At 55.4% G+C, this 22,791-nt stretch overlaps 2 protein-coding genes across 2 annotated transcripts; one reads left to right on the plus strand and one right to left on the minus strand.

Annotated features, from left to right (window-relative positions):
- Positions 1-1,650: 1,650 nt before the first annotated feature.
- On the plus strand, positions 1,651-3,201 carry INSL3 (insulin like 3). The gene is made up of 2 exons (XM_045863845.1): positions 1,651-1,840; positions 2,999-3,201. Exons 1-2 carry the CDS (start codon positions 1,651-1,653, stop codon positions 3,199-3,201), a joined length of 393 nt encoding a protein of 130 aa, XP_045719801.1.
- Positions 3,202-5,739: 2,538 nt separating this feature from the next.
- On the minus strand, positions 5,740-22,468 carry B3GNT3 (UDP-GlcNAc:betaGal beta-1,3-N-acetylglucosaminyltransferase 3). Its single transcript, XM_045863846.2, has 4 exons — positions 22,378-22,468; positions 11,162-11,221; positions 9,005-9,597; positions 5,740-7,417 (listed from the first exon to the last, which is right to left on the minus strand). Exons 3-4 carry the CDS (start codon positions 9,575-9,577, stop codon positions 6,866-6,868), a joined length of 1,125 nt encoding a protein of 374 aa, XP_045719802.1. The 5' UTR covers positions 9,578-9,597; positions 11,162-11,221; positions 22,378-22,468; the 3' UTR covers positions 5,740-6,865.
- Positions 22,469-22,791: the final 323 nt, after the last annotated feature.

A 22,791-nucleotide genomic window follows, 5' to 3' on the forward strand; every position in this document is an offset into this window, starting at 1 on the left:
AACAAGATTCTGATTGCTCCTGGTCTCAGATGGCCAGCTGCCCGACCACCACCTTGTGGAATCATTCTCAGTTTATCTAGTTCACCTCTCTAAAATGGTTGTTGTTGTTGTGAAAAAGACTCCTCAGCCAGTGCTCGCCCTGGGGGAGACACACCCAAGGCCCTGGCCCAGGCAGAGACCCTCACTGTTTTGTGGCGCCCTCAGCCTCTCAATAACCAGTGTTGAGGTTAAAACCACCGTTGTGATTCTTACTATGATTACAAGATCCCCTTCGGCACCACCCATCAGGAAACTTCAAAAAAGTCAAGGTTTATTACTCATAAGACCTCAGAGTTACACAGCCGACCTAGGGTTACCCACTGAGGTCACTGGTGGAAACAGAGAGCCAACTTGGGCTTGGGGCTCTGCTTTTATTGGGGTCCAGGGGTGCGGGCCTAGGGTTTCCCCAGCTCACTCTTTATTGGTGGATTTCAGATGCAGAGCAGGAATTTAATGTTCTGAGCTAGTCAGCACACGGCTCCCTTCCCTGGCCGCGGTGGCCCGAATCACTGGTGGCCCGAATCACCGCGTGTGGCTGCGGAGGGCCTCCCACCGAGGACTCGGAGTTTCTCGCAGATCTGGAGGCTGGAAAGTCAGGGTGCCGGCAGGGCCGGGGTCTGGTGAGGAGGCTTCCTGGCTTGCACATGGCTGCCTTCTGGCCGGGTGCTCACGTGGAGCGGGAGGGGTGTGGGGGCACGTTCTCTGACCCCCCCCTTCTTAGGAGAGCACTGACCCCATTGCGAGCCCCCCCCTTCACTACCTGCTGATCTCCCAGAGCCCCAACGTCCACAGACACCGTCACGACACCGTCACGATGGGGAGTCGGGCTTAAACACAGGAATTGAGGCGGGGGGTCTGTATGGTTAGGGCTCAGCCTGTCAGTATCCAGCGTCTGGTTGGACTGGCCCCTGTGGTTGCACGCCCTTCAGCAACACCCATCAGGAAACTGAAAAAAGGAAAGGTTTCTTACCGACAAGACCTGGAGCTCCCACAGCACCCCCAGGGCGGGCCACACAGTGAGGGGGTGGGGGGTTCCCTGGCTGGGCCTCTGCTTTTACTGGGGTCCAGGATGGGGGCGTGGAGTTCCCAGGGCTCATTGCTTATGGTAAAACTAAAACATAGGAGCGGGAATTTAAAGCGCCAGAAAGGAAAAAACAAGTGACCCCAAAGGCCAGTTCTCAAAAGCAACCACGAGCTGTCAAACAAGGGAGCCTGGGGGGCGGGGGGGCCGGAGAGCCGGCTGTTTATCAAGCGGTGTGTCTGGCAAATAGGTTTATTCCAGATAGCTGTCTTTGAAGCGGATGCCTGGGCAATCAAAGCTTAAGTCAGGCACGACAAAAAAGCCTGGCTCAGTGGGTGGAACATGCAAGTCATGATCTCGGGTCCTGAGTTCGAGCCCCACCTGGGGCTTAGAGATTACTTAAAAAAAGAGAGAGAGAGAAAGAGAAAACCCAGCTGCGGGGTTTACACTACACTTGCACTCAGTACTCACCCCACCCTTGACCTTCTCCCTGAGCCCTCCGCGGAATGCTCTGTCCCCATCCAAGGTCCTCAGCTGGGGCGGGCTGGATGCCTATAAGAAGGGGTCCCCGCTGGGGCCGTCCTGCCGCCATGGACCCCCGCCCACTCACCTGGGCCCTGGTGCTGCTGGGCCCGGCTCTGGCGCTCGTTCTGGGCTCGGCGCCCGCTCCGGAAGCGCGGGAGAAGCTGTGTGGCCACCACTTCGTGCGCGCGCTGGTGCGGTTGTGCGGGGGCCCGCGCTGGTCCTCCGAAGACGGGCGGCGGGTGGCTGGCGGCGACCGTGAGTGGCGGCGGGCGGGGACTGCGCTCTGGGGTTTCTAGGTGGGGCAGGTGCGCGCGGCGCTGGTGGGCGTCGGGGCGGGCGGCTGGGTTTGCACGCACCTGCCGGGGGGCCCCTTGCCCGCGGCGCTGGAGTGTGCAAGCGCGCGAAGGATGCGTCCCCGGCCAGGCAGGAAATCAGTGCGTGGCGACCGAGACAGTCTCGCAAGTGCACGGTGAGATTCTGCCTGATTTACATTCTGTGTAATTTTTTAATTTTTTAATTTTTTAATTTTTATTTATTTATTTATTTGAGAGAGAGAATGGGATAGAGCATGAGAGGGGGGAGGGTCAGAGGGAGAAGCAGGCTCCCCGCTGAGCAGGGAGCCCGATGCGGGACTCGATCCTGGGACTCCGGGATCATGACCTGAGCGGAAGGCAGTCGCTTTAACCAACTGAGCCACCCAGGCGCCCCAATTCTGTGTAATTTTTTAATGTAAATATTTATGTTTTGCATTAATTTTTGATTTTTAAAAATATTGCATTAAAATATGACGGATCTTCATTGTTGAGTTTTTTGGCGCCCCCTTGCATTGTGCGTTGAGGGCCAGTGCTCACTCTTCTCACCCTGCGCCCGCCCCGGTGCTGAAGGTATAAAACGGATGCGTATGCCCACGTGTCACACGTGTGTGTCCTATATGCATGCATCTTTGTGATACAGGCGCAGCTGGATGTGCAGAGGCGTGCATGGGGGAGGGCTGGAAAGGGCCATGAGGGTATGTGCCTGTGTGGGTGTGTGTGTCCATGTGAGCCCACTGCCTGCACAGATGTCACATGTCATGTATATGTATATGTATATGTCATGTATATGTCACGTGTCACCCCTGCTGTCTTTGGCTTTGGAAAGTGTCTATGCGTCTGCGTGATAGGTGGCTTGTGGGAATGTGCACGGCAGGGGACCTGAGCGTGGGTGTGGGTCGGGAGTGCACACATCTGGATGGGGGAGTATATCTGTGCTCAGTAGACAGTAGGTATTTAATAGGTGCTCACTTTCTACTTGTGCACAAGATGAGCATTCGGTGGGTCACTCAGCAGGATGTGAGCGTGCAGGTGTGTGCTCATATTGGGGAGGGGTCCTCTAGGGTCCCCTGCCCATGCTGAAATTCTGCTCTGTCCCCAGGTGAGCTGCTGCAGTGGCTGGAAGGACGACATCTCCATGGGCTGGTGGCTGAAGGGGACCCCATGCTGGTTCTCATTCCACAGCCCCTGCCCCAGGCCTCTCGCCATCACCACCGCCGGCGGGCGGCGGCCACCAACCCTGCCCACCACTGCTGCCTCAGCGGCTGCACCCAGCAGGACCTGCTGACCCTCTGTCCTCACTGAACCCTCCCCCTGGCTGTGGCCTCAGAGGATCCAGAGACCCAGAGGGGTCTGGTCTGGTGAGCTCCTGAAGACACAGCGCCACAAAGCCCTGTCTGGGAGGACCGGTGTTCCCCACCTCCCTGAGGCCACCTTCCTCTGTGGGGCCAACTGCGAAAAAATCACACCTCCACCCTGGCTTGGAAGAGCCTTGGTTTCGCAGAGATGCCAGATACTCAGGGCCAAATGTCCTCCCGTCCTAGGAGCCCCAGGTGCCACCCTCCCCGCATCTGTGCCACCCCCCCTTGAGATCTCCCCAGTGGTAAATAAATGAAGCTCCCGCAGAATCCAAAGCAGCTTTTTGCATTTTCTCAAGAAAAAGGGACAAGGCTGCATCAGCCCTTGTGCGGGCTGCCCCCCGGCAGCTGGGGACCCGCCCACCACTTTCAGGAGCTTGTTCGCAACTTGAGAGTCATCACGATACAAAGTGGGGAAACTGAGGCCAGGGGAGACGGCTGCGTGCCAAGGTCAAACAGAGAGGGAATGGCCAAGTGCAGGATTCGAATCGAGGTCATCTGTCAAGACCTGTGGTGGGGGGCCTTAATGTTACTTAAAGTCCACGTGACTGTGGACAGACACACAGACATTGAAATGAGTCACAGTGGACACTTACTGATCCAACTCTGACCATTTTTCTCACTCACACCCTCCCTTCACCCTGAGATGGAAATTGCATTCTAGGACTCCCAGGGCAAAAGGACCAAGGATTTGACTATGTGAGCCAGTCCATGTTGTTACTTTCCTGAATCTGCTGTCACAAATTACCAGAAACCGGGAGTCCTAAGACAGAACTTTCTTTCCTTACAGTTCTAGAAGCCAGAGACAGAAGTCGAGGTGGGGAAGGGTTGTTTCCTTCTGCGAGGCTCTGAGGAAGAATCTGGTCTGTGTCTCTTTCCTGGCTTTTGGTGGCCGCTGGCAACCCTTGACCTTCTTTGGCTTCTAGATGCAGGACTCCAAGCTCTGTCTCTGTCTTCACGTGGCCTTCTTTTCCGTGTCTCTGTGTGTTCATTTCTGTCTCTTTTAAAACCACTCTCATTGGATTTGGGGCCCACCCCACCCTAATCCAGAATGATCTCACCTTGATCCTTACCTTAATTATATCTGCAAAGACCCTATTTCTTTTTTTTTTTCTAGGATTTATTTATTTATTTGAGAGAGAGAGAGAGAGAGAGAGAGAGAGAGAGAGCAGGGGGGCCGGAGGGGCAGAGAGAATCTCAAGCGGATTCCCTGCTGAGAGCAGAGCCTGACTGCGCGGGGCTCGATCTCACCACCCAGAGACCATGACCTGAGCCAAAATGAAGAGTCAGATGCTTAATCAACTGAGCCATCCAGCCACCCCAGCAAAGACCCTATTTCCAAATAAGGCCATATTCTCAGGTTCCAGAGGGATGCATACTGTTCAGTCCAGTGCGGCAGGGGAGCAGGACTCTCTGCCGGGGAGATGGCGATGGGGAGCCGCAGGTGTGTGGGCAGGGGCAGGATGAGGCCAGACCTATGTTAGAAACCCCCGCAGACCCCGTCTCACCCAGGCCTGCCTTCCCCTGCCTGGATGCTGCTTCAGCTTCCACCTCCCAACAATCCACACGGCAGCCACAGGGGTATTTAAAATTTAAAAATCAATCATGTCATTTCCTTGCTCCAAAGGTGCCATCACTCTCAAATATCTCCCTCTCTCCTCACCCCAGCCCACAAGTCCCCAGGTGGCCAGCCCCTGTGACTTCATGTTTCTCCTCCCTCCAGATCCTCTTTACTCACCAAGCTCCAGCCACGGCCTCTTCGCTGCAACTCGAATGCTCCCTGATTATCCCACCTCAGGGCCTTTGCACATGCTATGCCTTCTGCCTGGAACACCCTTCTCCTGGCTCTTCCCAAGGCCATGTCCTCTTTTTGCAGGCCCCAGCTCCAATGTACCTCCTCGGTCCCAGTCCCCCGAGCTCTCAGCGAATACTCTTTCCCATCACTGTGTCTGATTGCTTTGTTTTACTTCTCGAAGCTCTCACTGCTTCTGATAACATCCTATTTGATTGTTCACAGGTTTGTTTTCTCACTATAAGGTGGGTATCTGCCATCCCAATGGGGCTGGGAGCAGGAGTATAGGGCAAGGTGTGCAGCATACAGGAAGTGCCCAATAAATACTTAGGGAAGAAGGGAAAGGAGATGGGACAGAGGATAGCAAAGCAACAGTTCTAGTGGGAGAGGAGCCTGGTGAAGCGAGGGGAGGCTGGGTGATGTGTTCAGAAGGAGTCTTGCCAGAAGCAGGAGGCCAAGGCAGGCCCACTGTCCCTCACGGCCAGGGGCAGTCTCACCCCTGTGCCTCTCTCCTGAGCATGTCATCAAGCTGGCAGTGAGACCCAGTCTGAGGGCGATAGGGAACCATGGAGGGTGTGTGAGCAGGGGCAGGATGATGTCAGATCTGCCTGATAGAAACTCCTGCAGCCCCCCACTTCATCCATGCCATTGTTGTTGGTGCATATTTTCTACTGGAAATCAAACTTTTACTGATTGTAGACTGGTCTGAATTAAAACTTGTAAATCCCGTGTACAAAAAAAAAAAAGAACCTCAGGTCTTCACAAAATATTTTATTCCCTGAGTACCCACTTCCCAGTGATCATTCTGCTGTCTGAGGTCCCCCTGTCCCCCTGTCCCAAGCACTACTCCAATGCCTGTGAAGCCCAGGCCGCAGACATCCACCCAGAGCCAGCAGGGGTGTGTGGGGGGCGGGGAGTCACCATTTTGCTTGGATCTCCCCAATCTGAAAGACATACTGAGGGGGGGGGCAGTCCTGGGTCCCCAGAGCTCAGAGGCACCCAAGGACCTCAATCTCTCCCTTCTCTGGGCACTGGGGTGAGTGTGTGTGCTGACCTTGGGCCCAGTGAAGACTCTCTGGCCCCAGCATCATTCCCTGAATTCTTGGGGAGCACAAGTGGTGGGGGGTTGGGCCCTGTCAGGGACTCCAGAAACTCTGAGCTGGCAAAGCCTGAGTCGGACAGCCGCCCCCCTCCTCTGCCCAGTGCTTCCACCATTAGAGTACTTGATACCAGAAGCAGGGAGGGGGCAGTCCCACTCGTGGCTTCTCTGGCCCCTTCCGCCGTCTCAGGTGGGCGGAGACCCGGAGAGAGGCTGAGAACAAAACTCCTTTCCCAGGCGGAAAAGTACGGCTCACTTCAGCTGCAAATGGACCCACAAGTTCCCAACTGACCTTGAACCATGGCTGGAACTCACCATTATGGGAGTATGATCAAGGAGGGCCTGGCCACCCTTTAAGGCCCAGCCCGCGATCAAGGTCAGAGATGGGAAACGGGACCTTGGCTCAAATGGCATTGATGCAGGAAGGAGCAGCAACTGCAAGGCCAGCAGAGGGGCCTCTGCAATTAGCTGCCCCGGAAAGAGCTGGTCCCTTCGGCTGAGAGTCTAGGGAGGACGAGGGAACGTGGGTTCAGGTACCAGGTGGGCTTGGCAAGTCTAGGAGTTCGCCAGCTAGACTAGGCACTCATCAAACCCTCCCTGGCACTGCCCGATGCCTGACCCGCTTAGGAGAATCGAGATTTCCCCTTGTGCGGTGGAAGACGCTGCCCCTTTCCACGGGCGTGGCGATCAGAGCCTCGAGGCTGGGGGCCCTGATCCCACCTAGTAGATCCGTGTCTGCCTGCCGCAGGGGAGGTCGGGCTGGCTCAGCGCATCCCACATGAGCAGCATCTCATACGGCAAGAAGCGGTGCACGAGCAGGAGCTCCCGGTAGAGGCAGGGGTCGAAGGAGGACATGTGGGCCGAGGGCGCCCTAATACCCGCTGTGCGGATTCCGCTGTGGGAGGCGGGCTCCAGGCCTTCCCGCTCCAGGCACATGCCCAGGAAGACATCGTCGATAGGGAAGAGGTCCAATGTGGCGGCAGCCCGGCGCAGGGCGGTGGCCGTGAAGCGGGAGAGTAGGAAGCCACCACCCCCACAGTAGGGCGGGTAATGCTCCTCCTCTGTCACCACCTTTGGCACGTAGTACTTGCTCCAGGGAATCCGGATGGGGCCCACGTTGCGGATCAGCTGCCCCACAAAGAGGTGTTGGTCAGGATCGTGGTCCTGCAGGTAGGAGACCATGTTGTCGGTGTGTGCAAAGACATCATCGTCCCCGTTGAGCACGAAGCTGGTATTGGTGCACCGAGTCTCCTGCCACTGTAGGAAGAGCACCTGCAGGCGAAGTGGACAGGGCACACGAGCTGGAGGGCTGGGGCCATCGGCCTTGGGTCCCTGTGGGCCGCCCCAGCCCGGGGAGCCCAGAGGAGGATATATCTCCCGGTCAGGCCAGCCTGGGTTTGAGGCCCCACCGTGAGCCTCGGTTTCCAGCTTTCCAGACAGACCTCACCATCGGACCTGCCCCCCAGGAGTGTTGGGGAATCCGTGGAGATGATGCTCTGTAAAGCACCAAGAAGTGCTTGAAAACTGTCCCATTGACATTTATTGCTATTCCTTCGGACTCTGCCTGGCCAAGCGCTGCTGTTAAATAATTACTTGTGTGGGGCGCCTGGGTGGCTCAGTCGGTTAAGCGACTGCCTTCGGCTCAGGTCATGATCCTGGAGTCCCGGGATCGAGTCCCGCATTGGGCTCCCTGCTCAGCGGGGAGTCTGCTTCTCCCTCTGACCCTCCCCCCCTCATGTGCTTGCTCTCTCTCATTCTCTCTCTCTCAAATAAATAAATAAAATCTTAAAAAAAAAAAATTACTTGTGTGATTGCTACTTAGCCTCTACCTTCCCCCACCCCCAGACTCCAGGCTTCCCCTGGATGGGGGCTGTGTCTCTCCTCCCTGTGTCATCTCCCCAGCACCCAGTGTGGGTCATCGCTTCACAGGTACCGGATTTCACGTTTGTCAAATGGACATTTATTACGTGCTTCTGTGCTCTGCATGAAGACCATGGCATGCTGAGAGCTTCTGGCCGTCTACCCACCTCGGCTTTAGCTTCCCTCGTAATAACTTTGGCTGCATGCCCCGCACTGTGCTGAGTGCCTGCCCTGCCTTGAATCCCTCGTGCAAGCTTAGGAGGCAGCTGTGGTCTTCAACCTCGTTTGCAGAGGAAGAAATAGAGGCTCTCCAGAAAAAGCGCCGGGACCAAGGTCACACGACAGAAAAGTAGAGCCCAGACTTCTCTGTGCCCACAACGTGCGGGACCCTGCACTGGGCCCATCTCCAATGCCTGGGTGGGTCTCTGGAGCCTCCTATTCCTTATCTGTGCACGGGCAGGATTCCCTCCACTTCTTGTGGGTTCTTGCCCATCAAAAAGGTCTTTACTGAGCACCTACCGCACAGACGTGGGCCTCACGGGGAGAGAGAATAAGAACAAATAAACAAGATGTGTCCTGTCTGGGGGGGCCCCTCCACCCCCACCGACCCCCACTGTCACGGGCGCTCCAGGTTGCCTCGGAAACATCCTCTCCCAGAATCTGGAATCCGTCCAGCAGCCCTCAGGGGCAGGTGGAGCCAACTACATCCCGTTTCCTTGACGACCATGAAGAAGCGAGCCCGGAGAGGTAAATGATTATCTGAGCCTGAACTCAAACCCGAGTCACAGAGTCACCGGGGCTTGTAACCTCAGGCCCTGCCCCCCTGCCCTTTCTCCCTGCCTCCCCTCAAGAAGACTTGAGATCGCCGCAGGGACAGTGGAGGGAGTGGGGTGGGATGGGTGGGGACTTCTGGTTCCCTGGGCGCCTCAGAGGAGGTGATGGTGAGTAGGCAGGGAGGATGGGTGGCCCTGATCGGGGGACCCCCTCTTGCCCGCCCACCTGTTTGAGCGTGAGGTTGAAGAAGGAGTCATAGAAGTCCCACTGCAGGATGTCACCGTGCGCCCGCGCCTCCATCGCCAGCAGCCGGTTGACCTTGCGGGCCTCCAGGGGGTCAGAGGCCGTGCCCACCAGGAAGAGGCGGCGCAGCTGGACGCCCTTCACCCGGCGCTCGCGGCCCCAAGTGCGCCGCACCAGCTCCCGGCGCTCGTAATTTCTGGGCGAGGACTTGATGACAAGCAGCAGGAAGACGGGCGGCGCGCACTTGCTCGGTGGCACGTCTTGTAAGAGCCGGAAGTCGCGGCAGTGTTTATACAGCAGGAAGTCGCGCACCTGTTGGGGCTGCTCCACGAAGCTCGGCAGGGCAGCCACCGAGGTGTTGGCCCGGCAGGGGGTGGGCAGTGGGCGGGAGGGCTGGGCCGGCCAGGCCAGAGCCTTGGGGTGGCCCTGGGGCTCCTCCAGGCTCTGGAAGGTGGGTGGTGACACGTGCTGACTGAAGAGGAAGAGGAGGAGGGTGAAGATGCTCAGGGCTATGGCCAGGCCCACCTCGGTCCGCAGGGGCCGGCGACACCTCATCCTGGTCCGCCTGGCGGTTCCTGCCAAGAGTCACAGGCACTGAAGGGACGGGCTGGGCCGAGCACTTTCCCTGAGCTACCTGTGGACCCTGACACCTGGCTGCAGCCCCCCAGGTGCTCAGGTTGGTACAAGATTGAAATGCACCCCCCTGCCTATCCCCCCGCACCACCCACCTCCTCCAGAACCTCAGCCCCTGTTGGCTCTGACAGTTGCCTGGGCCCTGCTGGGGATTAAGTACTTACAGAGAGGATTGAGGCATGGAGATGGCAAGGTGAGGCTCCCAGACTCCGTGTGCCCAGAATCTGCCCTTTCAACCTGGTCCTCCTCATGTCCCTGCCTCCGACATGGCCCAGGAGCCTCCCCAAGGGAGGCCAAGAGCTGCCTCTTTATCACTGAGAGCTACTGGGATCTTTCCTGCTTCCCTTTTCCCCTGCCCCTCCAGGAAGCTCCGAGCTTCTGGCATTCTGAACCAAACCATCACCCGTTCTTCTGGACTACTTTTAATGGTCCTGTCACCTGAGCATGGCGCCAGGCTCCTCACAGATCCCTGAGGCCCAGCATGTTTCAAACAGAGCTATCTTCCTTGCTAAACTCCTATTCTTCCTTTATAACCCATCTTAGATGATGCATCCTCCAGGAAGTTTTCTTTAACCCCTCAGGAATGCTCCTGGTTCTATTTGGCACCCTAGCTCTGTCCACCCCTCTGGCCCAGTCTTGATCCCGGGGGGGGGGGTGTCTGTGTTTACTTTGTCTTTCTAAGACTGGGGGCTTCTTGAGGGTCCCTGCATTGCCCAGCATGAGGCAGACACATGGGAGAAGCAGGGAGTGTTTGAACGAATAAGATTTATGAATAAAAGTAAATTCTTTAAGGTTTTCTCTGGCAAACTCATATTCATCCTTCAAAACCCCAGCTCTCATGTCGCCTCCTCCTAGAAGCTTTCCTTCCCCATATCCAGGCAGAGCCCTTGGTCTCCCTTCCAGGTCCCTTTCCCGGGCTTTCCTGGACTCCCTTAATGTCTTTTTGTCTGGAGAGGTAGTGTCTACACTGTTTCTCAGCTCTGCATTTTTTTTTTAAAGATTTTATTTATTTATTTGAGAGAATGAGATACAGAGAGCATGAGAGGGGGCAGGGTCAGAGGGAGAAGCAGACTCCCCGCTGAGCAGGGAGCCCGATGCGGGACTCGATCCCGGGACTCCAGGATCATGACCCGAGCTGAAGGCAGCCGCTCAACCAACTGAGCCACCCAGGCGCCCCTCAGCTCTGCATTTGAAGGTCTATTTTCCAGTGCAGCATGAAGGTACTGGATTAGACCCAAGGCAGGACTTGACCATCTTCAAACACTTATTGACTCACCCAGAGAGATGCAGACTCTAGAGCCCAACTCCTAGGCTTAAATCCCAATTCCATCACTTTCTGGCTGTGTGCCCTCCATACCCTGGGCCTCGATTTCCTCAGCTATAAAAGGGGGCATCTGGGCAGTCTCCAACTCCCAGGATTGTGCAAGCATGAAGGGAGCTGCACGTCGCACCGAGTAGGCATTCAACGAGCATTTGTGGAATGAATATGTGAAGTTCAGGACTTACCTGGGGCCGCCGTGGGATGTCTGTGCTGTTCTGGGGCCTTTCTGTTCTTCCTGCTGGCACCTGGAAAACGTGAGGCAGTTGGTGGGTTCTGAAAGGCTCCCCCCGCCCCAAGCGACCGCACCCAGCTACTGCCTGGAAGCAAGGAAGAGAATGGCTTCCCACTTCCATCCAGAGGCGGGAACAGGGCTTTCCTCCTGGACCCACGAGGCCATTTCCCCAATGTGCCCATGGCTGTCACTGCACACTACCTGGCCAAGCCTCTCCAGCGAGCTGTCTCCCAGAAACAGAGCCCGCAGGTTCCTCTGTGTGACCTTGGAAAAGAAGTTTGACCTCTCTGTGCCGCCACATAAACCGGGGAGAATTAACCCCATGTAAGAGTGTTGTTGTGGGGACTTTAGCCTCAAACACACTGGGCATGATCCTGCCTCAGGCCTTTTGCACAGGTTCTTCCCTTGGCCTGGAATATTCTTCCCCAGATGTGCACGTGGTTCCCTCCCTCACTTCTTTTTTTTTTTTTATAAAGATTTTATTTATTTATTTGAGAGAGAGAGAGCACATGAGAGGGGATAGGGTCAGAGGACAAAGCAGACTCCCTGCCGAGCAGGGAGCCCGATGCGGGACTCGATCCAGGGACTCCAGGATCATGACCTGAGCCAAAGGCAGTCGCTTAACCAACTGAGCCACCCAGGCGCCCCCTCCCTCACTTCTTGTCTTTCCTCCAATGGCCCTTTCTCAGGAAGGACTCCTCAGGACACAGTATCTCCCCCATCCCCTGATCCCCTGATCCCCAACGCTGTTTTACTTTTTTTTTCTCCCACAGCACTTTTCACCTCCTACAAGACACGATAGAACTTCTAACATATCTTGTTTCGCCTTCACCTCCCCTGCCAGAACTTGAGCTCCATGCCACCTGTCTTGTTCACCATGTTGTTCCCAGCCCCTAGAACTGTGCTTGGTGCACAGAAGGCCCTAAACGTGCATCGAATGACTGCTGAATGGATGCTGGGTTTCTGCGGACACAGGGATACCCAAATGTCTCCACGCTGGAAGCCATACCCTGGAGGGGGGAACAAACACTAATTAAAACCTCACTGAAATGATACGAGGTGACGAAAGCCACAGGAGGAAATGGGGTCCGGTGGCAGGTTTGGATTTCGAGGTCTGGATGACATTTAAGGTGGATGTGAATGGCACAGAAGAGCCAGTGAGGCTGAGGGCTGGGCGAAAGGTCCCAGGGGAGGGACCGCAGGTGCAATGAGCCTGGAGCCTAAGTGGCTTCAGAACCCTGTATGCTGGCGACATAGAACTGTCTTGGTGCCGTGGCATCCCACCCTGGGGCTTCGGCTGCCAGAGGACAGGTCTGGGAGACCCAAAAAGGCACATAACCTTGGTGTGAAGCTGTGTGCTGATGAATGCGGTACAAGAATGCACTGAATCCTAGAAGGACATTTTCCTGAGCCAAAGAGAGGCCCCTGAGTCCAGGATGGACGACAGGAAAGTAGTGCTCCCGGGCAAACCTGACAGATCCCTGAGCTTCAAGGTTAGGAAACAACGCCTGAGCTGTAACAACAGAAAGACCACGTCACCGCAAAGGAAATCAGACTAGAAATGCCACTGTGTTCTCCTGGGCCACACCTGTGGCCAGAGACCCACAGATCCTGGAAAACAATGGCACACTTCAGAACCCAACTCCTGGGCAAGAGACACTGTCATGAAGGATCTGTAAAAGTTTATTTAAACCCTTTTCTTTATTTGAGAGAGAGAGCGCGCGCGCGCTTGCGTGCCTGAGCTCCCCCTGCTGAGGCAGAGGGAGAGGGACAAGCAGGCTCCCCGCTGCATGTGGAGTCCTGATCCTGAGATCACGACCTGAGCCGAAGTCAAAGGCTTAACTTACTGAGCCACCCAGGCACCCCAGGACCCATAAAATTTTAGTGAGTGATTCACCCTCCTCCCCATCTGCAGTTGGGAGCCTAAATCAGGGATCTTCAAACAGGTGATTCTGTCCCCTAGGAAACACTTGGCAATGTCTTGCGACATTTTTGGCAGTCATGATTCGAGGAGGGTGGACATCTGGTACTGCTAATGGCATTAACTGGGTGGAGGCCAGCGATCCTGCTTAAATTAACACTCTGAGGGACACAGGATAGCCCCACCTCAGGATAATCCAGCCCCAAATGTCAACATTGTCAAGCTTGAATTATCCCGGTCTAAACCAACACAGAAATCTGGAATAGAGAACTCAAAATAAGGGAAGATGAGAAGAGGAAAATCAGGATCGAACGAAAGCCCCTGATATGGGTTTGTAAAAATTCACCATGTGAAGTATTTATGAGATTTATTATTTTTATATTACTTCAAAATATTTATTAAACATCTATCATTATTATTTTAAAATATTTTATTTATTTATTTGCCAGAGAGAGAGGGAGAGAGAGCACACAGCAGGGGAAGCGGCAGGCTCCCCACAGAGCAGGGAGCCCGACGCAGAACTTGATCCCAGGACCCTGAGGTCATGACCTGAGCCAAAGATAGACACCCAACCGACTGAGCCACCCAGGCGTCCCTAAACATCTATTAAATAGAAAATTAAACCTAGGTAGCCAAGAACCAGTTCACTGGAAATGTGTTTTATAAGCTCCAAACAAGGGTTTCAGAACAAAGGAAGATACTTCAGCAAATATGAATATTTACAACTCAGCCGAACTTGGGCTTTGGGGTCGGGGGAGCACGAGAAGAACTGAAATGACTAAATGGCTCTTACCAGGGTGTCAGGGCCAAACAGAACCTCTTGGGGTGCCTTTTATTTTTTTTTAAGATTTTATTTATTTATTCATGAGAGACACAGAGAGAGAGAGGCAGAGGGAGAAGCAGGCTCCCAAGGAGCAGGGAGCCCGATGCGGGACTCGATCCCAGGACCCTGGGATCATGACCTGAGCCGAAGGCAGACGCTTAACCATCTGAGCCACCCAGGCGCCCACCATTTGGTTTTATTTAGTTCCATTAATGGCCGTTCTTTTTCTTGCATTTTTCTTTCTTGTTTATTTATAAGAACTCTTTGTATATGGAACACTTGTCCTTTGTTGGCTACCAGCATTCCCAACTTTTTCTCGCCAGGTCTCAGGTTTCTCTAAATGGAGGGATTCTGGGGCGCCTGGGTGGCTCAGTTGGTTAAGCGTCTGCCTTCAGCTCAGGTCATGATCCCAGGGTCCTCGGATAGAGCCCCGCGTTGGACTTCCTGCTCAGCAAGGAGTCTGCTTTTCCCTCTCCCTCTGTGTTCTCTCTGTCTCTAACAAATAAATAAATCTAAAAAAAAAAAAAATTAAATGGAAGGATTTTGCTACTCTACCCTCCCAGCCCCTTGAGGTTCCTGATTAGGGTCTGAGAGCTCAAGTCAGGGGCAGGGAAGGAAGATTCACTTCTCCTCCTCCCTATACTAGACCTCTATTGATGTATCCAAGATCCCCTTCCCTTTACTATCCACCAAGGCCCTTCCTAACTCATAGCCCCTTAAACCCTCAAGCAGGTAATGTTGCTATTCCCATAACATCTCACACTGGACAGGCATAAGAAAGAACTTCTGGGAGGGTACTGGGTGGCTCAGTCGGTTGGGTGTCTGATTTCAGCTCAGCTCATAATCTCAGGGTCCTGGGATCGAGTTCCGCATCTGGCTGCCTGCTCAGCAGGGAGCCTACTTCTCCCTCTACCTGCTGCTCCCCCTGCCTGTGTACTTGCACTCTCTCTGGCAAATAAATAAGTAAAGACTTTTTAAAAATTAAATTAAAAAAAAAAAGAAAGAAAGAATTTCTGAGCTTCCCCGTTGGCAAGAGGCTGAGAGTGCTGAGGATTTATTGGTCTAGTAAACCTTGCTGGGTGCCTCTGTGGGCTGCACCCCAGGCCCCAGGTAGTCACCGATCTGTCCTTCTGGTTTTACTACCTGAAGGGGCGGGGTCTTGGTGGCTCAGCTCCACCAAGGAGGGGAAGCTTCTAGGTATTATTTCCTCCAAGCAACTGAGCAACAGCGAGTGACTCTGGGGCCTTTGCTGGGTGGGCTAGGTGGTTGATGAGAAGCTCCTCACAGGCCTGGGTCCAATTCCCTGACCCCTAGCCAAGATTCTGCTGTCCACCCTCCCCAGTTCTCACCGGACGGAACGGCTGGATTTGCGGAAGCTCAAACAGCTGCTCACTCAGTGAGGTCTGTGGGTTTTGAATAACTCTGGGGGAACCACCACCCCAGAGTGGAGCTCAGAGTTATTCCAGGGTGGCCCAGTGGGTGCCTCACATCACCACAGAAACGACCTGCCTTGTCTCCCAGTCCTTCAGTCCTGAGAAGGGTCTCAGCAGCTCTTCTCCCAAAAAATACATATGAAAACTACTCATTCATTCATTCATTCATTCAACAAATAGGCCTGGGGAACCTGAGAAGCCTCGACCCTGGGCCTGGTCCCCCAGAAGCTCCCAATCTGGGGGAGACCAATCCAGACACCTGTGGGATCAGGGCTGGGCCAGAAGAAGGGACCAGGACACTGAAGCTGAGGCTTTGAGGGATGCAGAGGAGCTCACCAGGGTGGGGGTGGGGGGAGTTCAGGTAGAGGAAAGAGCAAATGCAAAGGCATAGAGGGAAAGTAAATAAGGCCTGTTCAAGGAATCATCTGTAGTGTATTTTTGAGGCTAGGGAGTGGCCAAGTAAAGACCTTGAACTTAGCTTGACCTTGGCTCATCATACTGGCTCTTTCAGTGCCCCCAGAATCCCTGCTTACAGATGGGGATACTGAGACTCAGCCTAAAGCAGATTGGAACCCAGGACCCCGATGGGTGGGATCCATTGGTCTATCTTATCCTTCCAGTGATGTGGAGTTTCTGGGGGATTCTCCATCCACAACTCAGAGCCTTCCAGAATCTGTCACAAGGAACCACGCACTTAAACATCTGACAAAGGACAGAGAACCGGGGCCCAGGTCAGCCAACATTCTGCTGCTGGGCTACCCTGGGAGCAGACTGGTGAGTGAATCTACTAACAGGCATGACCAAATCATCCCCTCCCTGATGACGTTAATACGGGAAGAGGTGATTAGTTTAGTAGGAACATGATAAACACTGTTGGAAAGGAAGGGTCCAGGGGTGGTGGGGGATACCTGACCAGCCTGGGTACATCCTGAAGGATGATGAGGAATCACCTGGTCAGAGCGCTGGGGGAAGGACATTCTAGGCAGAGGGCACAGCAAGTTCAAAGGCCCAGAAGAGCACAGTTGTAAAGGGCCAGACCACAAATGTAAGGCACTGAAGGCAGAGAGAGGGCCAGTGTGGTTGGAGCAGGGGGACAGGAGGGAGATGATGTGGGTTGCCAGACCATGCCAGGGGATTGGGTGGGGAGGACATGGGGCAAGCCATGAAGAACCTCTTATTTTGCATGTGAGGAGGAATGGGAGTCATGGAAGGTGTGTAAACAGGGGAGGGAGAAGATCGATTTATGCTTTTAAGAAGCCCCCTGTGGCCACTGAGGGGATAAGGACAATCAGGGCAAGAGTAGAGGCTGGGGCAGTAACCAGGCAGAAGAATTTGGGGGCCTGGACAGGAGCTGGTCAGCGAGGTGCAGGGAAATGGGCAGGTTCAGGAAATATAATGAAGGGAGTCATCGATGTTTATAAAGCCTGGGCGGGGGATGGAGAAGGACGGACCAGGAGGAACAGATCGAGAAGGCTGTGAACCTTTCACATGGGGTGTTACGGGGCAGTTGTTGACCCAGGTGTGGTGTCCAGGCAAGAGCTGTGGGGGCACAATGGCAAGGGAACCCGGAAGGCCCAACAGGTGTTGATGGATGAGCACATCCTTATATGGCTTGCACGTGGCAGGGTCTCCTCCATGTTTCTCCGTCCAGATCAGACATAGTGGCTATGGACAGAGGCACAGCTCAGTGACATCCGGGCTGACTCTCAGGGACCCTCACTACCAGACCAGTTGATCCTGTTCCCGGCTGTTTGCTCTCCATACACTGGTGCAATTTCGCCATCACCTAGAGCCTGCTTCCTCTAACATACACATAAAAGCCATTTGTTTCATTACATTCAAGACCCAAGAGCCCCTCCCCATAGGCTGTGGCTGCCAGGTGTGGGGAGGGAGAGAGAGAAGCAGGCTCCCTGCTTCCCCACCCCCAATGACCTCTGCCCCAGCTGGTCTGCTCCAGCCACCACAGCCTTTTCAGCTTCTTTCAGCCCTGCCACAGGGCCTTTGCACCTGCCGGACTCCTGCTCTTCCCCCTGGTTCTCTCCACTTGGGACTCCTGCTCTTCCCCCTGATTCTCTTTGATCTTTAGGCTCAGCCCAATGTTGCCTTTTTATTTTTATTTTTTCAAGATTTATTTATTTGAGGGAGAGAGAGCACGTGCACACACATGTGTGAGCATGTTGTGGGGGGGGCAGGAGCAGAGGGAGAGAGAATCTCAAGCAGACTCCCCCCGGAGCACGGAGCCCACGCGGGGCTCAATCGCACGAGCAGAGCTGAAACCAAGAGTCAGCAGCTCAACAGACTGTGCGCCCCAGGCACCTCCCAACGTTGCCTTTTTAGAAGGGCCTCAACCTCCCAGCTAAAACACCCTGCCCTGGCTCTGATTTTCTCTGCAGCTCTCATCACCCACCACTGCACGCAGGAAATCCACTCACTTCTCTCCTGTTTATCTCCCCCACCAGCCTGGAGCCCCGGAGGTGGGCCAGGGACCTTGTCCCCAACAGCTGTGTCCCCGTGTGCCACTTGCTGGTGCTTGTTGAACAGGAAAACATACTAATAATGACCCACATATCAGCGATTTCCTCATGCATTTTGGCCCAAACCCACTGCCAATGACAGCTGCCGCCGACCCGTCTGGGGCCCCACAGGCCTTGGAAGATGCTGGCCATTCAGTCACGGTGAGTTAGCAAGTGCCTGTGGCAGCTGAGACAGGACCAAGAGGTACTAATGCCCTGGGGCCTGGATAGCTCAGTTGGGTAAGCGGCTGCCTTCGGCTCAAGTCATGATCCCGAGGTCCTGGGATCAGGCCCCACATCCGGCTCCTTGCTCAGCGGAGAGCCTGCTTCTCCCTCTCCCTCTGCCTGCCGCTCTGCCTACTTGTGTTCTCTCTCTCACTCTCTCTCTCTGTGTCAAATAAATAAATAAAATCTTAAAAAAAAAATTAAAAAAAAAAAGAGGTACTAATGCCCTAAAGAGCCAAATATCCACAGCACTGAAATACTCCCGATGCACTGAATGAGCAAGAAGCCTAATGTCAGTAAATACTGTTAATGGCCTGCTAAATATGCAGGACGCACCCAGCAGTCATATCAGATAGTTGTACAGCCACAACGAGGAGCTGCGAGGCACATTCGTGATGCATGAATATTATCACAATGAAGGGGAACAAGCCACTAAACCGCCCCGAGACACCAACATACTGTCACTGACTATCCACCATTCGTTGCAAATACACAGCACTAAATATTAAGGATTCACTGAATTTTCTTTTTTTTTTAAAGATTTTTATTTATTTATTTGAGAGAGAGAGAGAGAGCAGAGCGAGAGAACGCGCAAGGACGGGGGAAGGGGCAGAGGAAGAGGGAGAAGCAGGCTCCCCGCCAAGTAGGGAACCTGACGCGGGGCTCGATCCCAGGACCCTGGGATCACGACGTGAGCCGAAGGCAGATGCTTCACCGACTGAGCCAGCCAGGCTCCCCGGATTCACTGAACATTAATGAGGCACTAGAGGTACAGAAGGGGCCAAGCACTCAACAGAAGTAACTCAGGACCCCCATTAGGGACAGAATTCTGGCCCTACATCCTGTGCCTACGTGCCCCCCCGCCACCCCGCATTGACAACCAAGGCCTGGCAAGTCCCCAGGCAAACGTGGCTCCAGGTACCTCTGTCCTCCTCACCCTGTTCTTGTCACCATTCCTCAGGAGTCCAGGGAGGCAGAGAGGCTGAGACACATGGGGGTGTGAGAACGCGGGGCAGTCCAGGTGGCGAGGCCCCACCTGCTCACACCCTCAGGGCCCGGATGTGCCCCCACCCGCTCTGTGCTACCATAAGCCCATAGCGGGCCTGCCCGACACGGACTTGGAGGCTCCCATCAAGTCAAGGTGATTCCCCACAGGACGCTCCCGCTTTCCAGATGAGGAAGCGAGGCTCAGAGAAGGTGAGTCCTGAGTCACTCTCCTGGCCTGTTAGACACGGCCTACCCCACTTCCAGCTCCAGTGACCCACATGCCTGGGGACCCCAACGGGCCCAGTCACTGGGTCTCGGTTTCGGAATAGGGAAAACGAGGGCTCACATCCCCTTGCCCGGCAGCTGGGAAGACTGAGAGCTGATGCCCTTGAAGCTGCTGTGGTGGCTTCTGGGAGGTGCCCTGACCTGCCTACTGACCATCAGTGGGCCTGGGGCGAGGTGGGCCCCCCTCTGGGCTGCAGCATCCTCATCTGCAAAGCTGGATGGGGTCAGTGGCCAGCTCCTGATTCACTTGCAGCAGGTGCTGAACATCAGCATCACTGCGGTCTTCGTGGCTCTGTACTTCCCAACAGCCCTCAGCTGGGATTTCAAAAAGGGGCATGCATGGAACATTCTGGGACCTCCAAAAGGCAAGGTGAGGGCTGGGGGTGACAGGAGAAGCCCATTTGTGTGCATGACGACCTGAGTCCCGCCCGAGAAAGGCCATAGGACCAAACACCAGCCTTTTCTCCAAAGCACATATTGATGAAGAGCCCACGGTGACAATATTAACACATCAGTATCAGCGACCAATGTCATGTGCGTGCATGGTCGCAACTGCTCTGAGCCAGCACTGAGCACCCAGACCCTTGTGTGTGCCCTGGTCTAGGTTCTAGCACGCAGCCTAGAACGTCTGCAAGAAAGGCCTGTGCTCCCAGGGCTGATGTACTAACGCGGGGGTGGGGGGTCAGAGAGGCAGTGAACACAACAGTTTTGGGAAGAAGAGCAAGTTCCAGGACAGAAGAGACTCCAGGGTGGGAGTCGGGGGTGCTTGCAGGAGACGGTGTGAATCCCTGGCCTGAGGATGAGCCCTGTGATTCACTGAGCCTTCGGGGGTTTGTTGAGGGGGGTGGATAGGGGCTGGTTTCCAGTTAGAGGTGGGAGATTTGAGTGCAGAAAGGGGGAGTCCCCCCTACCACAGGTCACACAGCCAACCGAGGCTGAGAGTGCTGCTAGGATTTGAACCCCAACCTGCTGGACCCAAGGGTGACCCTTCACCAGTTCGTACCAGCTGCCAGTAATGATGGGCTGGTCTCTTTGGGCATGTATCATAAGTTCCTTTTGTAAATGGAAGGAAAAAAAACAAACAAACAGGAAAAAGCCCAGTGAAGATAATTCCTCCCGTTCACTCTGGCCAGACCCTGCGTGTGAGCAAGCTGATTTTATGCAAACATAGGCCCTGGACACCCGGGGTGTGGAAGAAGGTGGGGTGGGGGTAAGGATGGGAGTGATATATGCCCTTTGGACCTCTGACTTCTTTCTCTGTTTCTAGTTCCCAGGGCTCATCAAGTTTGACTCATTTGGAGGCGCTGCCCTTGGGGAGCCCACCTCGTTGGAAACTGCTCAGGGTACCTGGGATGGGTCTGGCTGGGGATCTGTGGCTGGACGAAAGCCCCTAACTGAACGCTAGGCCTGACCCTACCTGAGCCTCAAAAGGGCCTCTCTGGACTCATTTCCTAGCTGGAGGAACTGAGATCTCCTGGGCCCTGCCTCTGGGGAGCGCCTGAAAGACCCCCACACCTTCATGATGCTCAGAGCCCTCTTTCAGGCCTTGTCCTGGAGCCCTGCAGCCTTCATGACATTATTTCTCTCATGCAAAGATAAATACCACGAATGAGAACACAATGAGCCGCATAATCAGGACTGAAGTTAACACAGCAGTCCTGTGTGTGGCCTTTCGGCCATCTGCTCCCCTACCCACTCCTCTCCTGTGCCAGAAGGTAGGGCTTTGTTAGCCTCGTTTCTATGGAGAGGGAAACAGGCACAGAGAGCTCATCCAAGGAACTTATTCAAGGGAGGTTAAGTGGGAGCCCAATCCCTGCCTTTAACCACCACCTGGGGGGGGGGGCTTCCTTTAGTTTGCTATGTTGGTAGTGAGCTCCCCATCATGAGGAGGAAGGAATCAAGCCAGGCCAGACTCTCAGCAGGAGGGACCACAGTGGGTCTGCTCCCTAACTCAAGGGGGTGGGGACAAGTCGCTGCCCCACTCTGGGCCTCAGAGACAGTGGCAGGAAGATAAGCCACCCAGTGACACCTTACCTTCTTCACAAGGGCTGACCCAGCCCAGCCCCAGGGTTCCTGGGTCAAAGAAGCCTGTCTGAATTCCTCGAGCTCCTTGCTCACGCTCAAGGCCTCTTCTTGGTTCCCCCACGCCCAGTACCTAGCAGGAATCGCCACACCCTAGGTGGGAGGGGTGGACATCAGGGCTGGACAGGGATGAACAAATATAATCTGGTCACCTAGGTCAAGTGGGGGGGCCCAGCTGCCTGACGCACGGTCCACACCTCTAACCCCTCCCCCCCCCATAAAAGCTTCCACTGGCTGAACATCTCAGGCATCCTCATGGACGCTGGGTCACTGTCCTAGTCAGGGAGGGGAAACTGAGGTGTGTTCAAAAACCAGGAGCACCCTGCCCAAGCCACACAGCCCGGCATCAGGTGAGCAGGGAGAGAACTGAACCCCAGAGGAAGCCAAGAGCTGCGGTCCCCAGGCAGGAACGTTGGCCCAGCGCCTGGCAAGGCTGGGGGTCAGCAGTTGGGGAGACCCGGGTGCTGCTCCTGACAGATTCTCCCAATCAGGGCGCTAACCATCTCCACACCAACAACAGTAATAGTAACGGCCAGAGCGCAGAGAGCGCCCTCCACTTCTCCATCCCGATTCCGCCCTAGCCTGCGAGGTGGGCATAGTGGGGTGGGGACAGGGGTCCAGGCACGCCTCGCTGTGTCCATCGCTGCGACGGGGCAGTGCCGGGAGCGACTTCCTTCCCCGGCCGGGCTCGAGCGGCCTTGGCAACGCTGGCGACTGCTATTACCGATGGCTGAGGGCAACGGGGTTATTGAGACCCGGCGCTCCAGGATCTCCCAGCATCTTGAGGGTAAACGCGGTGGAGACCCGGCTCCAGGGACCTGCCGGGGCTTCCCTAGAGCCCCGATCCTCCCCTCCCCACCACGGGGATCCGCCAGATCCTCAGGGGCCCCCAACACTCACCCCAGACGACGGGCCAGCCTCCGACCTCTCAGCTCCTCTGGGCTGCGAGCAGGGGGAAAGAGTTTCACCTGCGTGAGCCCCCGCCCACCCCCACCCAGGTCAGGCTCCTTCCTGCCTCCTCCCGGCCTCACCTCCCTCCAGATCCCCCTCTCCCAGCCCCGCCGAGCTTCTTAGTGGCCCAGTCGAAGTTCACCCCGCCCACCCCGCCCGTCTTCCCTTCTCGACCCCGCCCCCTTCCCCTCTGCGGGCCAGCTCCCACCGCAACTTTCTTTTTCTACCTCGCCGGCGCCTCGTGGGGCTCTCCACCCCACCTGGCGCCCGCCCAGAGGCCGGGGCGTGAGCTCCCCGCCGCTGGAGATGTGCGAGCCGCGCCTTCCCAGCCCCTGGAGCGGGTCCCTTTGCAGCGTTTGATGA

The sequence above is a fragment of the Mirounga angustirostris genome, unplaced genomic scaffold (genome assembly GCF_029215605.1).
Source record: "Mirounga angustirostris isolate CCGP_5_RB_7025 unplaced genomic scaffold, mMirAng1.0.hap1 SCAF_1, whole genome shotgun sequence".
Taxonomy (NCBI): Eukaryota; Metazoa; Chordata; class Mammalia; order Carnivora; family Phocidae; genus Mirounga; species Mirounga angustirostris.

Bases quoted from the DNA above. Each gene is read 5' to 3' on its own strand.
- INSL3 (XM_045863845.1), top strand. From the start codon at position 1,651: ATGGACCCCCGCCCACTCACCTGGGCCCTGGTGCTGCTGGGCCCGGCT. The intron at 1,841-2,998 runs GTGAGTGGCGGC...CTCTGTCCCCAG, and splicing joins GCGGGTGGCTGGCGGCGACC to GTGAGCTGCTGCAGTGGCTG.
- B3GNT3 (XM_045863846.2), bottom strand. From the start codon at position 9,577: ATGAGGTGTCGCCGGCCCCTGCGGACCGAGGTGGGCCTGGCCATAGCC. The intron at 7,418-9,004 runs GTGGGCGGGCAA...CTTCGCCTGCAG, and splicing joins TCAACCTCACGCTCAAACAG to GTGCTCTTCCTACAGTGGCA.